The sequence below is a fragment of the Nilaparvata lugens genome, chromosome 8 (assembly GCF_014356525.2).
Source record: "Nilaparvata lugens isolate BPH chromosome 8, ASM1435652v1, whole genome shotgun sequence".
In the NCBI taxonomy this organism is placed as follows: Eukaryota; Metazoa; Arthropoda; class Insecta; order Hemiptera; family Delphacidae; genus Nilaparvata; species Nilaparvata lugens.
Window position 1 is genome coordinate 5686007 of NC_052511.1, and position 13700 is coordinate 5699706.

Below are 13700 nucleotides of genomic sequence, written 5' to 3' on the forward strand. Positions count from 1 at the left end.
CTTGGAAATCTAGAGTGAACCAATAAAGTGTATATTTATGGAAGTTCAAGGATGCTATTGCAAGAGTAAAAAGTCAAATAGGTAGCTTACCTCTAAATCACAAGTTTGACTTTCACACTATCACTGGATCCTTCACAAACGTTCATAAGATAAAAGAAAAACGTTTCAATTCATCCAAAATGTCTTCCAGTCACTCTTTCCTTTGATTATTCTTTTGATCATGGTGGTGGAAGGAGAGAAAATCAAGGATGCCACTACCACAAACGTTACTGGGGCATCAAACTCGACTACAAACCACTGAATTTAGAAATAAATTATTTATCAAAAATATTGTGAGAATAGAGTGATGATTGAAAATCATTTCACAAAAATATTTCTTGTAACGGTAATAACATTTTTCTGTAATATAAAAGAACCCAAAGCTTGGCACAGAAATGGTCCGTAGTATAGAAGGCAGTGATTCCATTAATGACAGCTGACAGGTCATTCGACAGAGTTGTTCTATTAATTTGGAGGTTAGAATAATATTTATTTTATTCATGTTTTAATAATTAGACATTGTGTGTAAGATTTTTTGAATATTCTTCTACGATATAAAACAGTGTTTTATTCAACAATTAAATAGTGATATCGTTTGTAGTGGTATTTGGTTTTGCTAGTGCAACATTGTATTTTTAGACGAACTGTGAGATCATCAGTGACAACTCAAAATCTAAACTAGTTTATAAAAATCATGGATGTGGAACAACTAGAAAATGAAGCTCGGGCTACTGCTGTTAAACATGTGGAAAACTTTTTTCGAAGACCTCAGCAATTGGAAAAACTTGAACAGTACAAGAGACGAGTGGGTAGAAAGAAAGTTTCTGTTGAAGCAATGCTCAAGTCGGCCATGCAGAGTCAATTAGATGGTGTATGTTTGGGATTAAACCAGCTTCAAACTGCTCTACAGGACATCAAAGAAATAAAACAGAACTTGAATGAAATTCAAGACTCATTCTCAACATTGACTGACCTAGGAGTGAAACTAAATGAAGTACGCAGTAAAAATATGAATCATTCTCAATACGTTACAGCTATGGAGAATTTGAAACATCTATTCACTGTTCCTGAGAGTGTGGAGAAAACTAAGCAATGGATTAATGAAGGTAAACTACTGCATGCACATCAAAGCTTGATGGATTTGGAAACTTCTCGTGATGAACTGCTTTACGAACTTCACAAGTTACCAAATCAACAGCAAGCTGATAAAATATTGCTGAAAGCTTACTTTGAAGATGTAGAGAACATTTCGCAGCTCATGGAAAAACAACTGCGTCTAGTTCTTAGTCGAACTTTGAATACTGTCAGGAAAGAGCCAACAGTGATTGTAACTGCTTTGAGAATAATTGAGAGAGAGGAAAAGGCTGATGCCTCTTTTTTACAACTACAGAAACAGAGTGGTTTCCTCCCTCCTGGCCGACCCAAGGAATGGCGCGCAAAGGCTATGGAAGTATTGAGAGCGTCAGTATCTCAGAGGATTGAAGGGACCCAGGTTGATGAACGAGAAAACAACAAGATGTGGTTGGTAACATACCTTGAATTGACACGTCAGCTTATTTTAGAGGACCTGCGAGTTGTCAAGACATTATGTGGTCCTTGTTTTCCTCCACGTTACAACATTGTAAATGAGTATGTCAAGATGTACCATCTGTGTCTATCACAACACCTTGAAGAAATCATCAGCAACGGACTGCATGGAAATGAATATGTGTCAATGCTGTCGTGGATTGTGAACACTTACTCAGGACCGGAATTGATGCAACATCCAGATTTGAATATAGAGACGACCAGTGTGGGTCCTTTGTTGAAGGTAAACGTGATAACGGACCTCCAATTCAAGTATTTGTCCAACATGAAGGACAACTACATAGAATGGATGCAGAAGACTTTGGAACAGGAGAAAATGGATTGGAATGCTCAGACACCTCCCGAGGCAGATCAAGACAGCTACTTCCACACCGCAGCGCCGGTCATCATTTTCCAAATGATCGATCAGAATCTCCAGGTGACAAAAACTATAAGCCAGGCATTGACCCATAAGGCGTTACTTCTCAGCATGGAGCAAGTTGAACAGTATGGGAAATTATACAGGGATGCAATTATCGAATTCAAGAGTAAGCACTTCGAGGATCGAAGTCAAAATCATTTCTTCACACAGTACATGATAACTATAGTGAATAATTGTATACATTTTGTGGAGCTGGCCCAGCAGATGAAACAACATTACTGGAGAGCAGATTTTCATAACGCTGAGTCAGGATCCAAATTCGGGAATCTCCTCAAAGCTTTCCAAGACCTCAGAAACGAAGCAGCGAGATTCCTCCTGGAAGAGGCCTTCCTAGACCTGGACGTACACTTCCAAGACCTGATCACAACAAAATGGGTCACAAGTTCCATTCCAATTGACACCATTTGCGTCACACTGGAGGACTACTTCCAAGACTACAAACATCTTCGAGTGAGCAACTTCGAACATGTGATTCAGGAGGCGGAGAATATGGTTGTGCAGAAATACATCACTGCCATGCTGCAGAAGAAAATCTCGTTCAAGACATACGAGGAACGACGGAACGCTGGTACCAAAGTCACCAAAGAGGTCCAGCAGCTGAAGGACATGTTTAAGAAGATCGCTCCCAAGATGGCCAACCGCGTTGGATCTCCACTGGAGGCCATACCCTGTCTTGCCGAAGTTCTGAAGAGTGAGGATCTCGAAATATTGTCACTAGATCTACACAACCTTGTCGACAAGTATCCTGACATATCTGAAGACCATCTAGCAAGATTATTAGCATTGAGAGGAGACATTTCAAGATCGGAAATCAGAGAAAAGAGTTCATACATTCTCAGAACTAATAAATCTAGACAACGAGCCTCATTCACAATCAGTATTTTCCGACAAATTCCCTAAAATTAGTTATCTGTTTTAAAACTTACACCTCAATTTGAAGAGTCCTACTTTAATCAATACAGTTCTATTATAATCCTACTGTAATCAATTCAATCCCACCAAAACTATACTAATAAACCCAAAGTTTATAATAAACTCAAAGTTTTGAGTAAACTCAATTGAAATTGAATGTTACATTCAATGAAAATACTATCATAATCCAACTGTAATCAATTTACTCCCACCAAACCCAGTCTTATAGCAGGACATCCCATATAATAGGTATATAGGAAGTCCTGCTTCTATCAACCCTAATAAGTTTTCTTATTACCCTACAAAATATGTAATAAATTTGTTAGCTACCGGTATGACTGGAACACCATGTATTAGTATTAAATACTTCAGTTATAACTTAGATTTGAACAGCAAACAATCAAGAAGTCACTTGATAATAACATTTCTGTAAGATGTATTACTTTTTGTTCAAAAAGACAATTTTATATTGTGTATATACATTTCGTGTCTCATTGGGATAAATATAATTTAGTTTTTGAAGTATCTTTCTGACTATTTGTTTCACGGATATTCTGTCTTCATAAAAGGCAACGTGTTTCTATCAGGAATATAGATAGATATATACCACCAAATAATTGAAATATTTCCATTAAGATTTACTGGACTACTTAAAAAGTAATTTAATCTATTAAAATATAAAATTATAATGTAAATAACATAACAATTATGTATGATTTAATATTATGAAAATACAGTATATATTTCGTTGAAACATTTTTTCTTTAAATTCCCTTCCAAAATTTCACTTCACTTTTTGTTATCTCTGGTTTTTATTCATCATTCGGTTTCGATGCTAATTATTTGTAAATAATTAACAGAGATTAAGAAAATGTGTGTGTTAATGTTCTCAATTCAGCAACAAATGTTACAACAATTTGTTGATATCTTATTTTCTAAAGTCTTGTGCAAACCACTGGGACCCGCATGACTGTACAGGAGGATATTTCTTTTCATTTATTCATTATTATTTTATTGATTCAATGATACCAAATTATTATGTAGAATAATTTGGGGAGGATCAACAGGCACAGCCCAAAACTGTTCCTCCCCGAATTTTGATTCATTAAAATAGTCAGTTCAGAAAATAAATTATGTTTTCTTCACTTTATAAAATTTTCTCACCAAACTTTTTAAACAATTAATTTTGAATTTAGAAAGATTAAGATCCGAATTGATAACAAAATTCCTTCTACTCGACTCAAAACTGTAAAATAAATATTAATTTGAAAATTAATATTATTATTTTATTATAATAAAAGTGGTTAAATGATTGGAAAGGAGTGGTTTAATCCGTGGTTAAATGGTTGAAATTTTCCCCGTTTCCGCCATGCATATTGCAGTGATGTGCACATGGCTTCAATACAGAAAAAAAAAACAGTGAGCTAAATTATTCATTGGTACAACTGGGAACAGATTATATACCTATTATTTTTCTAGAGAAAAATACTGACTCACTAGAATATAAAATGCCTATGTATGAAGGCAACACCATAGAGAAAAGATAGCATAGGTAGATATGCTATATTTGCTCAATGGCAACACTCTTAAACTGGATTCCTACATATCAGCTCAGTATCAGTGGAGAATATAGAATAGTATCATAGAGAAACGATAGCATAAGTAGATATATCCCATGGTATAGGGCGTTTATGTCGCAACTTTCACTGTTAACTCAAGCCGATAGTTCACTTAGTTCTTTCCCATGCAGCTGTGTGACGCTGGTAGTCTCTCAAATTGTGCCGTTCATACACTCTCACCCCAACAAAACAGTAAAAATTTACAATAATCGGCTTGAGATAACAGTAAAAGTTGCGACACAAATTTCCTATACCATGGGATATCTACTTACGCTATTGTTTCTCTATGATAGTATGAAGGCAGCAACATTTCTCTATAGCTGTGTCTACACCAAAGTTATTAACAAAATATTAATAACTTAATCCTTATAGATTCTATTAGATTGAACGGAACTTGACTAACACATATGTTCATGATGTGTATGATAAGTTATGTTCATGATGTGTATGATAAGTTATGTTCAATCTAATAGAATCTATAAGGATTAAGTTATTAAGATTTTGTTAATAACTTTGGTGTAAACGCAGCTTAAGGCAACACTCTCAAAATGAATTTCAACAAATCAGTGGAATTGACCGGTACAGTGAAAATATAATTTCCATGCGTTCTGATTGGACTGTTCCCACCCAGCCCGGCCGAGCGAGTATGAATACTCCCATTAGAACACATGGGAATTATATTCTCACTATAACCGCTGACACTGATATGTGGAAATCCAGCTTTAATCATCTTCTAATTCTATTGCCATTACTTTGGTAAACAAGAATAATATGAAGTAAACACAAAAAATATAAATGTTTTGGACTTTCTCCACATTAAGGTGAAATGAATTATTGTGGAACTGACAAAATCTCATTCATTCCACCTTAATATAAAGTCTTATGACCGGTAAGCATTGTAACATAAGCATATTTAAATATTGACCTTTAAACCACTGCTACACCATTATTGTACCATGCAATCTCAGTAACATCCTAATGAATAAAAAGCTTACACAAATATGATAAAGCTGAAATGATTCCAAAGACAAACATAGTCAATATTTTTTTTATTGCTTTTCATTATCAAATTAAATGTTTTATAAGAAAATGTTACTATTTACAAGAATTAAACATTAATGAAAAAAAATCATTCAATCATTATTAATAACATTAAAATTAATTCCCAACTGAACAGAAATTATTGAAGATCTCATCAATACTACAGAGCTCTAGTTTAAGCACAGAAGGTAATAAGATAGACCTTAATGATTCATGGTAACAGAACTAGGATGATGATTGTTGAAAGAAATTCGTTTTAAATCAGAAATTATGTCTCGCAAAATATGTATGCAATCTTCAACCACAACTGGCTCCACAATAATAATACGAAAGTTTTTATAAATATATTTTTAAGACTGAATTCGAAAATATATGAATTTAATTATGTAACTAATGAGCAAGTATGGATATTGCAAACATGATTTTGTAGCAATCAAATTTACAAAGTGAATACGGATAAGCAAATATTAGAATCAAATGAAAGAAAATCCTAGCAATTTTTAGTTCTCACTGCATCAATAAATATTTTTCCAATATTTCTAATTATTTAAATAACTAGGCCGTGTTCTATATGTCGCACCAATAGATGCTCTATTGTAAATTTTAAACAGTAGCTCAACCTATTTTAACAAGAGTTTGAATAATCTAGACTCTAGAAAGAATAATTGAGAGTAGATATTGAATTATCATGCAAGAGCTATATCCTTTTTTTTATCTGGCAAGTAGTGAGCATGAAAAATATTAATAGCCATTCTATGAGTGCTTTTTTCTTAATTTATCAAGTTAAAAGTTAATTGGATATTGTAGACAAACAAAATGTGTGGACAAGTTCGTTCGATAGTTCAAGTGTTTCATCAAAATGTTGTAAGGACTTTAAAATAGAATGGATTGGTCGATACACTCAACTAAATCATTATACATTAAAATAGAATGGATTGGTCGATACACTCAACTAAATCATTATACATTAAAATAGAATAGATTGGTCGATACGCTCAACTAAATCATTATATATTCATCAAAACTTTATTTTCAATCATAACTTTATTGTAATGGTTTAGCTAGATACAGTGATGATATGATTTGAGATACCCGGCTGGTAGAATCATAAAGATAAATTTCATTCCATTGAATTTCAAAAACTGCTTGGAAAATTTTTCAAATATTTTACAAAATAAATTTGGATAGCAATAGCATGTAAGTAATATTGGATAAAAGATTTTTTAAATGGGAAATATATATAGGTTGTAATTGAAAATTAGTATAACGAAAAATATATATTAGGATTGTAGAATACGTATTAAAACGTATAGCCTACAGTAGCATTTCAAGTTTGTTTAAAATGATAGTCTAATGGACAAATTACTGGGCAATTTCTAGGATCTAAAAATATAAATACAAGGTGGATGAAATGTTAATTGCTTTCTTCAACATGAGTTACAAAGATGACATACCCTGAGTTTCAAAATACAATAATCCAACTTTTGCTTATAAGTAAAGAGTTGCATATTAATAGCAAATTAGGAAAAATGTAGCCTATAAGCAGTACTGATGCCGGAAAAACATAAAAAAGCGTACAATTACACTGATACTATAAAAATAAATTAACACTGCAATACAAAATCTAAACAACTACAAACTATCTTAAAAATTAAATGATTAAGTATAAAAAGTTAGTATAAAAAGCTCTAAAACTACAAATAAACGTTTAAAAACATTACTACTATGTACCTTACAACAGAAAAATATCTTAAATACATTGTAGAATTGTCATGTTGAAAGTAATAAGACAGCATCACAACCAAGGAACTAGTCAATGAGAGATAATAATTAACAGTCAAAATTCTTACTTGAAATCAGGTTTTCTGATATTTTAATTGCGAAATCATTGACCTGCCGTTTCATATAATGGTCACTTGTTTCTGTTGAAATAACATTTTTAGAAATAGCCTCGACTGTTCAATTCAGCATTATGTAACACAATATTTTTAAACTTACTAATAGAATTAATCAGTTTTGAGAAATCAAAATAGCCACTTCATTTGATGGCTTATATATACATAACTAATACTAATATTATTCAATCCAGTATCACACGTTCGTTAATCAAACAAATAAATTAGCGAGTAATTATTGTTTTAAAAATTAGGGATCAATACTGAAATTATTAGTTGTGTTGGTGTGTACACCTTTCATTTATTCTAGTAAGAGATTAAAATACAATATTCTGATGTCATAATAGTAAAACATAACCTACTTTTTTGACCAGTATATTGAATCATAATCGGGGGAGAAACAATGGACACAGCTCAAAACTATTTTAATGAATCACTGAGTATCATTGTATGAATAAATAATACATTTTGATTTGCCAAATTCTGAAAAATTATCGCCTATTAAAACCGATTCACATACCCTACATAACAAGATTATTAATTGGGTTATGTAGAAGAGTGAATGGATGATTTCGAGTCATCTTTTTACATCAATGAGACTTTGAAATTATCAACTAAAAGTTGAAAATTCTCAATACTGTTGTTGGCTCAATTTGAAGCAAAAACTAAAATATACTTTTGAATTATCACAGGTAATGAATGTAACATCTATTAGAATAATGCTATGAAAACATCAACTCAAAAGAAATTAATCTAACAAAGATATTAAAAAAAATTCAACCTACTTTTTGTTACGATGAATTTGTTACAAAACTGATTGACATGGCAAGAAAAATCTCCGAACAAAACATTTTACTGTCTTTATTATTATAATTTCAGGTCCCAGAAAAGAGCTGCTGTCTAATAAAAAAAAACCTGAATAATTCGATCAATCAAAAACTACATTGAAATTGTCATTTCCTGTCAATGAAAATGAGCTGCTAAAATTTATATAAGTAATATATTAAACAATATTTTGATAAAATCAAATTTATTCTGAATGAATATTGTTTATACACTCATCACAAAAATATCAAATCCCAAGTAATTGAACGACCAACTATGGAAATACATTATTTCAACTCTCAAGTTACAAATTAATGTTGTAATAATCAAATACAAATATAGAAGCTCAATTTTTAAAACTTACATAAATTGAAATCATGAGGTAGATTGTAATTTGGCAGTAAAAATTCAATGCAATGATCATCCACTTAAATCATTAATCACTGAACTCAGCCTATGAATTGTGAGCTTTCATTTCATCCGGACACTTCAGAAATATCTCTGATTTCAAATGAGTTGGAGAATTTATTTTTCTTTCATTAAATTCAAAAAGATAAAAACAACAAATTTCATGCAATAACAAGTAACATATATTTTCACGGACTTGATTACTAGACAATTTGATACAACCCTAATATAAGAATTATTGAAAACTCATATAACCAATATTATTATTTGTTATTCCAAATAATGCAGATTTAATATGACATTAAAAATCGATGACCGTTACTATATTTTCTTCGGATAATTATAAATGAGTTTCAGAGAGCAGCAATCATAACTAGAATAAGACAAAAAATTCAAACAAATATCTAAAATGATCGCTAAATTATCGTTGATTTGTCATATAAACAAAGAAATAAATAATAGCACATTATATTACTAAGTAAGTAAGCTGCCCTAATGCAATACCAAAAATTAGATTTATTTTTGAACCTGAATATTGATTTCAAACGTTGATATTTTTTTGACGAAACTTAACTACTTCTTACTTAAATATTATTGCTTAGTTTTAGATTATCTTAACTATTCCTAGAACTATTAATTAATTACCTCCAATGCAATATTATATGTACAACCAAAATTAATTCGAAATGGTTCTTATGCTCAACATAAGTAGGCACACTATTAAGGAGCTTGTCGCTCCCTTTTTCCACCATAACATTTACTAAAATGATCAAAATATTATGAGTTAAACTTGAAAAATATTAAAAGTTTAAAATTTTACAGATCAAAACTTTTTTACCAACGTGATCCAAGTGTTTGAAAACTGTTGAAATGTGAATCATTTTCAATTTGAGCAAACATCAGGATTATTGCAAATACCACAATAAGCTGATACTTCTAGTTCTAATACTTTGGAATAAAATATTGCAAAGTCCTCAAAAGTTCAGGATAGTTGAGAAATGATTTAAAGTTTTTCTAATTTTTCCCTAACAATGTCTCCAGTAGTAAACTAAAAAATCTGATATCTACTTTTTAATGATTCCGTTTTTATTTATTAAACAAATGATATTTTCATAACAAAAAGAGATCTTAATTGGAATCAAAGCACTACACAAGTAGTCTAAATTGACTATTTACTAAGAGAAATTATGTTATAGCTGAGACATTTTTATATCAATTTTCTCTTCAGAGATGCTGAAGAATTTGAAAATAACTTAAACGGTTCAAAATTTTGGGTAATAATATTGATCTGAGATAATATTAAATAAGTAGTGTATGAAACAGAAAAAAGTTTCAAAACTCAAAATAAAATAAATAGTTTTTAATGTAAATTGATATTATACCTTCAAAAAAACTACTAAAAATATTGCACCTTTCATTATCTTCAACAACTTTTGAACTTGGATCACTATCGGCTACTAATCAAAACTCATGGAAGAATCGAAAGAGCTGAATTTTAAATTTACATGCAGTTTTAAAAATGAGAAATCAACAGTTTTCGAACATGCTTTGTACTTGCATCTCAAATGCAGACTTTCACGTCGATAACTGATTAAGATAATACGGTTGGAATAACAAATATTCAACAAACTAAATAGAACACAGTTCAAAAATCATGCTTTCTGTTACCTGACAGTTATGTTACCAGCACATCAAGTTATCTAATAATAATACGGTTAGAGTAACAAATACTCAAACTAAATAGAACAATGTTCAAAAATCATGTTGAACTTTTACAAATAATTTTAAGGTATATCTTCCACACTGCAATACCACTGCCCATGAATATCTTTCACATAAGAATTGAATTTAAATAAAGTTATGGAAGTGTTACCTTCAAAAGTAATGGTACACGGCTTCAGCAGATTTAGAAATGTTAATATTTAATAATCTATTAAATTTAATATTTGATTTCCAAGTTATGTTATTGTATTATTGTAGCATTGAATAAGATCCCTAATTTTCACGCAGTGGAACTCTACAAATTATATACTGAACTATTTTGAAAAATTTCAACCATTCTATTAGTTTTAAATCTCCTTGAATATATCTGATACATATCAAATGTGGGTTCTATTTGATCGACTAAGATCAGAAAGTAATTTAATTATCAATGTAGCCTAGAATGAAAAAATTGGAAAAACTGGACTTAGTGGAAATCATAATTTGTAACTAGCTTGGTGGGTGATGTAAACTTATTTTGCTATAGGAAACAAAAGCCTGAGCTATTAGCAAATATCAACAACACAAATAAAATGAAATAAGATAGTAATAGATTCTTTGAAAAATTTAGATAGACAATTATTATCAAAGCCAAGGATTAATCTGTAAAGAACATCCATAGTAAAATCGAGAATTATCATATTTTTTGTTAAGATAAACCAATTTGATAGTTATTATTCCCATATTTAGTGAGACGAACTGTGTTAATGTCAAAATTGCAGTAGAAAAGATATTCCTTTCAAGTATTAGCAAAAATAAGGGAATACAAAAATAACTAAAATTAATAATTAATATTAAACTTATGAAAAATATTTTACACGCATGCACACTATCACAATATTCATTACGAATAATACCACTTTGTTATTTCAATATTTGAAAAATTATTTTCAAAATTTTCAGCCAAACAATATGTCACTGCTTTTGTGAAATTATATTAGCAACCATCACTCATGAAATTCTGATCTTAATGGAAAACAATGCAATTGATTCCAATCTCATAACAAAAGTACACGTTCCACACATACAACAAAATATCGTCATCGGTTGATCTATATCGAAATATCGGCGTAGATTGATCTAGTCATCAACTCATCATAATAACTGGAGTTTCAAAGTAGAAATTAGTGCACTAAAATAAATGTCAAGTGATTTCACTAGAATATTATTGAAATTTATTAATTGTCAATCTGGCAAACAAACTGGAAACTATTAGAAATCCTCAAAATATGTATATTTTGGTAATATAAAGAAGTCCCACAACTTTGATGATTTGAGAACGTGATTCAAGAAGTAATTAAAACTATAACCGAAATCACTAACACTGTTTGAATATTCTATTTTGTTTTATTTAACTGTAAAAGTTTATTTATTCTAGTGTTATACATCATACTCTGGAGTATGAAAAAACATTATTACAATTTTCTCACTGACATTCAAAAGAAAATATTCAAACAGTGAAAGGGATTTTAGTAATAGTTTATAGTAACTAATTTCATCACCGTTTCTACTATAATAGCAATCATTAAAACACAGAGAGCAAAAATAAATAGAGAATGAAACCTATATTTTAAAAAGCTATTCATTAAGGGTTCTAGACTTTTGAAAATTTTGATTTGATATGCAGTATCATTGAAATAGAAAATATTTGTCCACGCCCCAAATATATTCAGTTTGGAGAAAAAAAAATGGGAGGAACTAGAAATATGTATGAATAGATAAACCCCAATAGGAAGATAGTAAAACACACCCATAACTGAATTAATTGAATTTATAACATGAACCAGAATTTGTAAGTATTAAGCCCGGTCCAGACGCTCAAGTTTAGCTTCAGTCTTTTGCTCAAGCAAAAGTCGGAGCATGTAAGTCGTTGCGTCTGGACAGTAAAACGGATGGGTGTTCAAGCTTAAGTCATCAAACTTGAAATGTATCGGCCGGCAATCTTTTTCCATCAAACCGTCCGTCTTTTGCCTATCCAACAAAACCTAAATCGCGTAAAAATGGAGATAGAGTAATTTTTATTTCAGATTTGGATGCAGCGCCCTCAAATTAATAAAATGCCTCGCGAGTACTTGAAAATAAGCAAGTATTTTATCGATTGTATATAACGCCATTTAACCATTTTTCTCTTTCTTGATTCTAATGATTCTCTAAGAATTTGATGTTGATATTATGATTTACTATCATGATATATTAAGATGTACTCTATTGTTGATAAGAATACTATCTACAAAATTTCAATCCATTTACAATCACTGTGTCTCGAGATATGACATGTAAACCAAGCCATTTAGCGATTAACAGTAATAATTTTGTCATTATGTTGTTAAATATAGCATTATCCAGTTGAATCAGCGAAAAAATACGATATAATTATTACTCATCTACCGGATATATGGTAGATGTTGATGACGAACTGAGCTTGTGAGCACAAAAAGACGGATGCGTGTCGACGCAATTTTACATCCGTCTTTTGCTTGAACCAAACGATCCGTCTTTTGCTTGAGCAAAATACTGATGATAAACTTGAGTGTCTGGCTTTAGAACTTGTAGAGGGACCAAATATACCGATAATAGTGATCATAATAGACAGTTAATTACCATTCAAGGTAAAATTATTTCAATTTTTTGCAATTGTTAATACAATTAATACTTTCAATGATTCGAACAAGAAATACAACAAACATTAAAGTCGGGATGGATAATTCGAAACTGATTACATGCCTTCTCAAAGCAAGGAATAGCATTATAATGATTATAACTCATTACTGGAGGTTTATCATGAAGTAATATACTACTTCAACATACAACACTGATATGTTCAGAGAAAAGGATAAGTGTACCACCACACCCATACCAACATACCCTTTGAATAACTTTTCCAAACATAGGTTTCATAAAATTGAACCAATATGATTCTTTCATTTGACTTTCCACGATCAAATTTGACTCTTCAATCTCTTATTTTAAGCTAAAAAGATGGACATAAACTGCGATTCTAAATTTACTCTACATTAAGAGAAAACCTTAACTCCTGCGCTAATACTGAATGTTTTAATATTATGTATCAAAATATCACACTACAACAGCTCATCTAAAAAATAAGGCTGCCAGTATTGCTGTTCGGATAATGTTTATTATTTTACTAGATATTTCAGTAAAATTTAATATTTTTACTCTAATAGGTTTGGA

General features: G+C 30.8%; 2 protein-coding genes across 2 annotated transcripts in view; one reads left to right on the plus strand and one right to left on the minus strand.

Annotated features, from left to right (window-relative positions):
- The window catches only part of LOC111064432 (E3 ubiquitin-protein ligase RBBP6), a 107317-nt gene extending 107102 nt beyond the window's left edge, over window positions 1-215 (minus strand). Inside the window, exon 1 of the mRNA XM_039435060.1 lies at window positions 91-215. The gene's annotated coding sequence lies outside the window, so the exon portion shown is untranslated. The remainder of the gene's footprint in view (window positions 1-90) is intronic.
- Window positions 216-473: 258 nt separating this feature from the next.
- Window positions 474-3106, plus strand: LOC111064427 (exocyst complex component 3). Its single transcript, XM_022352155.2, has one exon. The coding sequence runs from the start codon at window positions 734-736 to the stop codon at window positions 2945-2947; it is 2214 nt and encodes a 737-aa protein (XP_022207847.2). The 5' UTR covers window positions 474-733; the 3' UTR covers window positions 2948-3106.
- Window positions 3107-13700: the final 10594 nt, after the last annotated feature.

What these genes read in the sequence shown, in the direction of transcription:
- LOC111064427 (XM_022352155.2), top strand. Translation starts at nt 734, where the DNA reads ATGGATGTGGAACAACTAGAAAATGAAGCTCGGGCTACTGCTGTTAAA.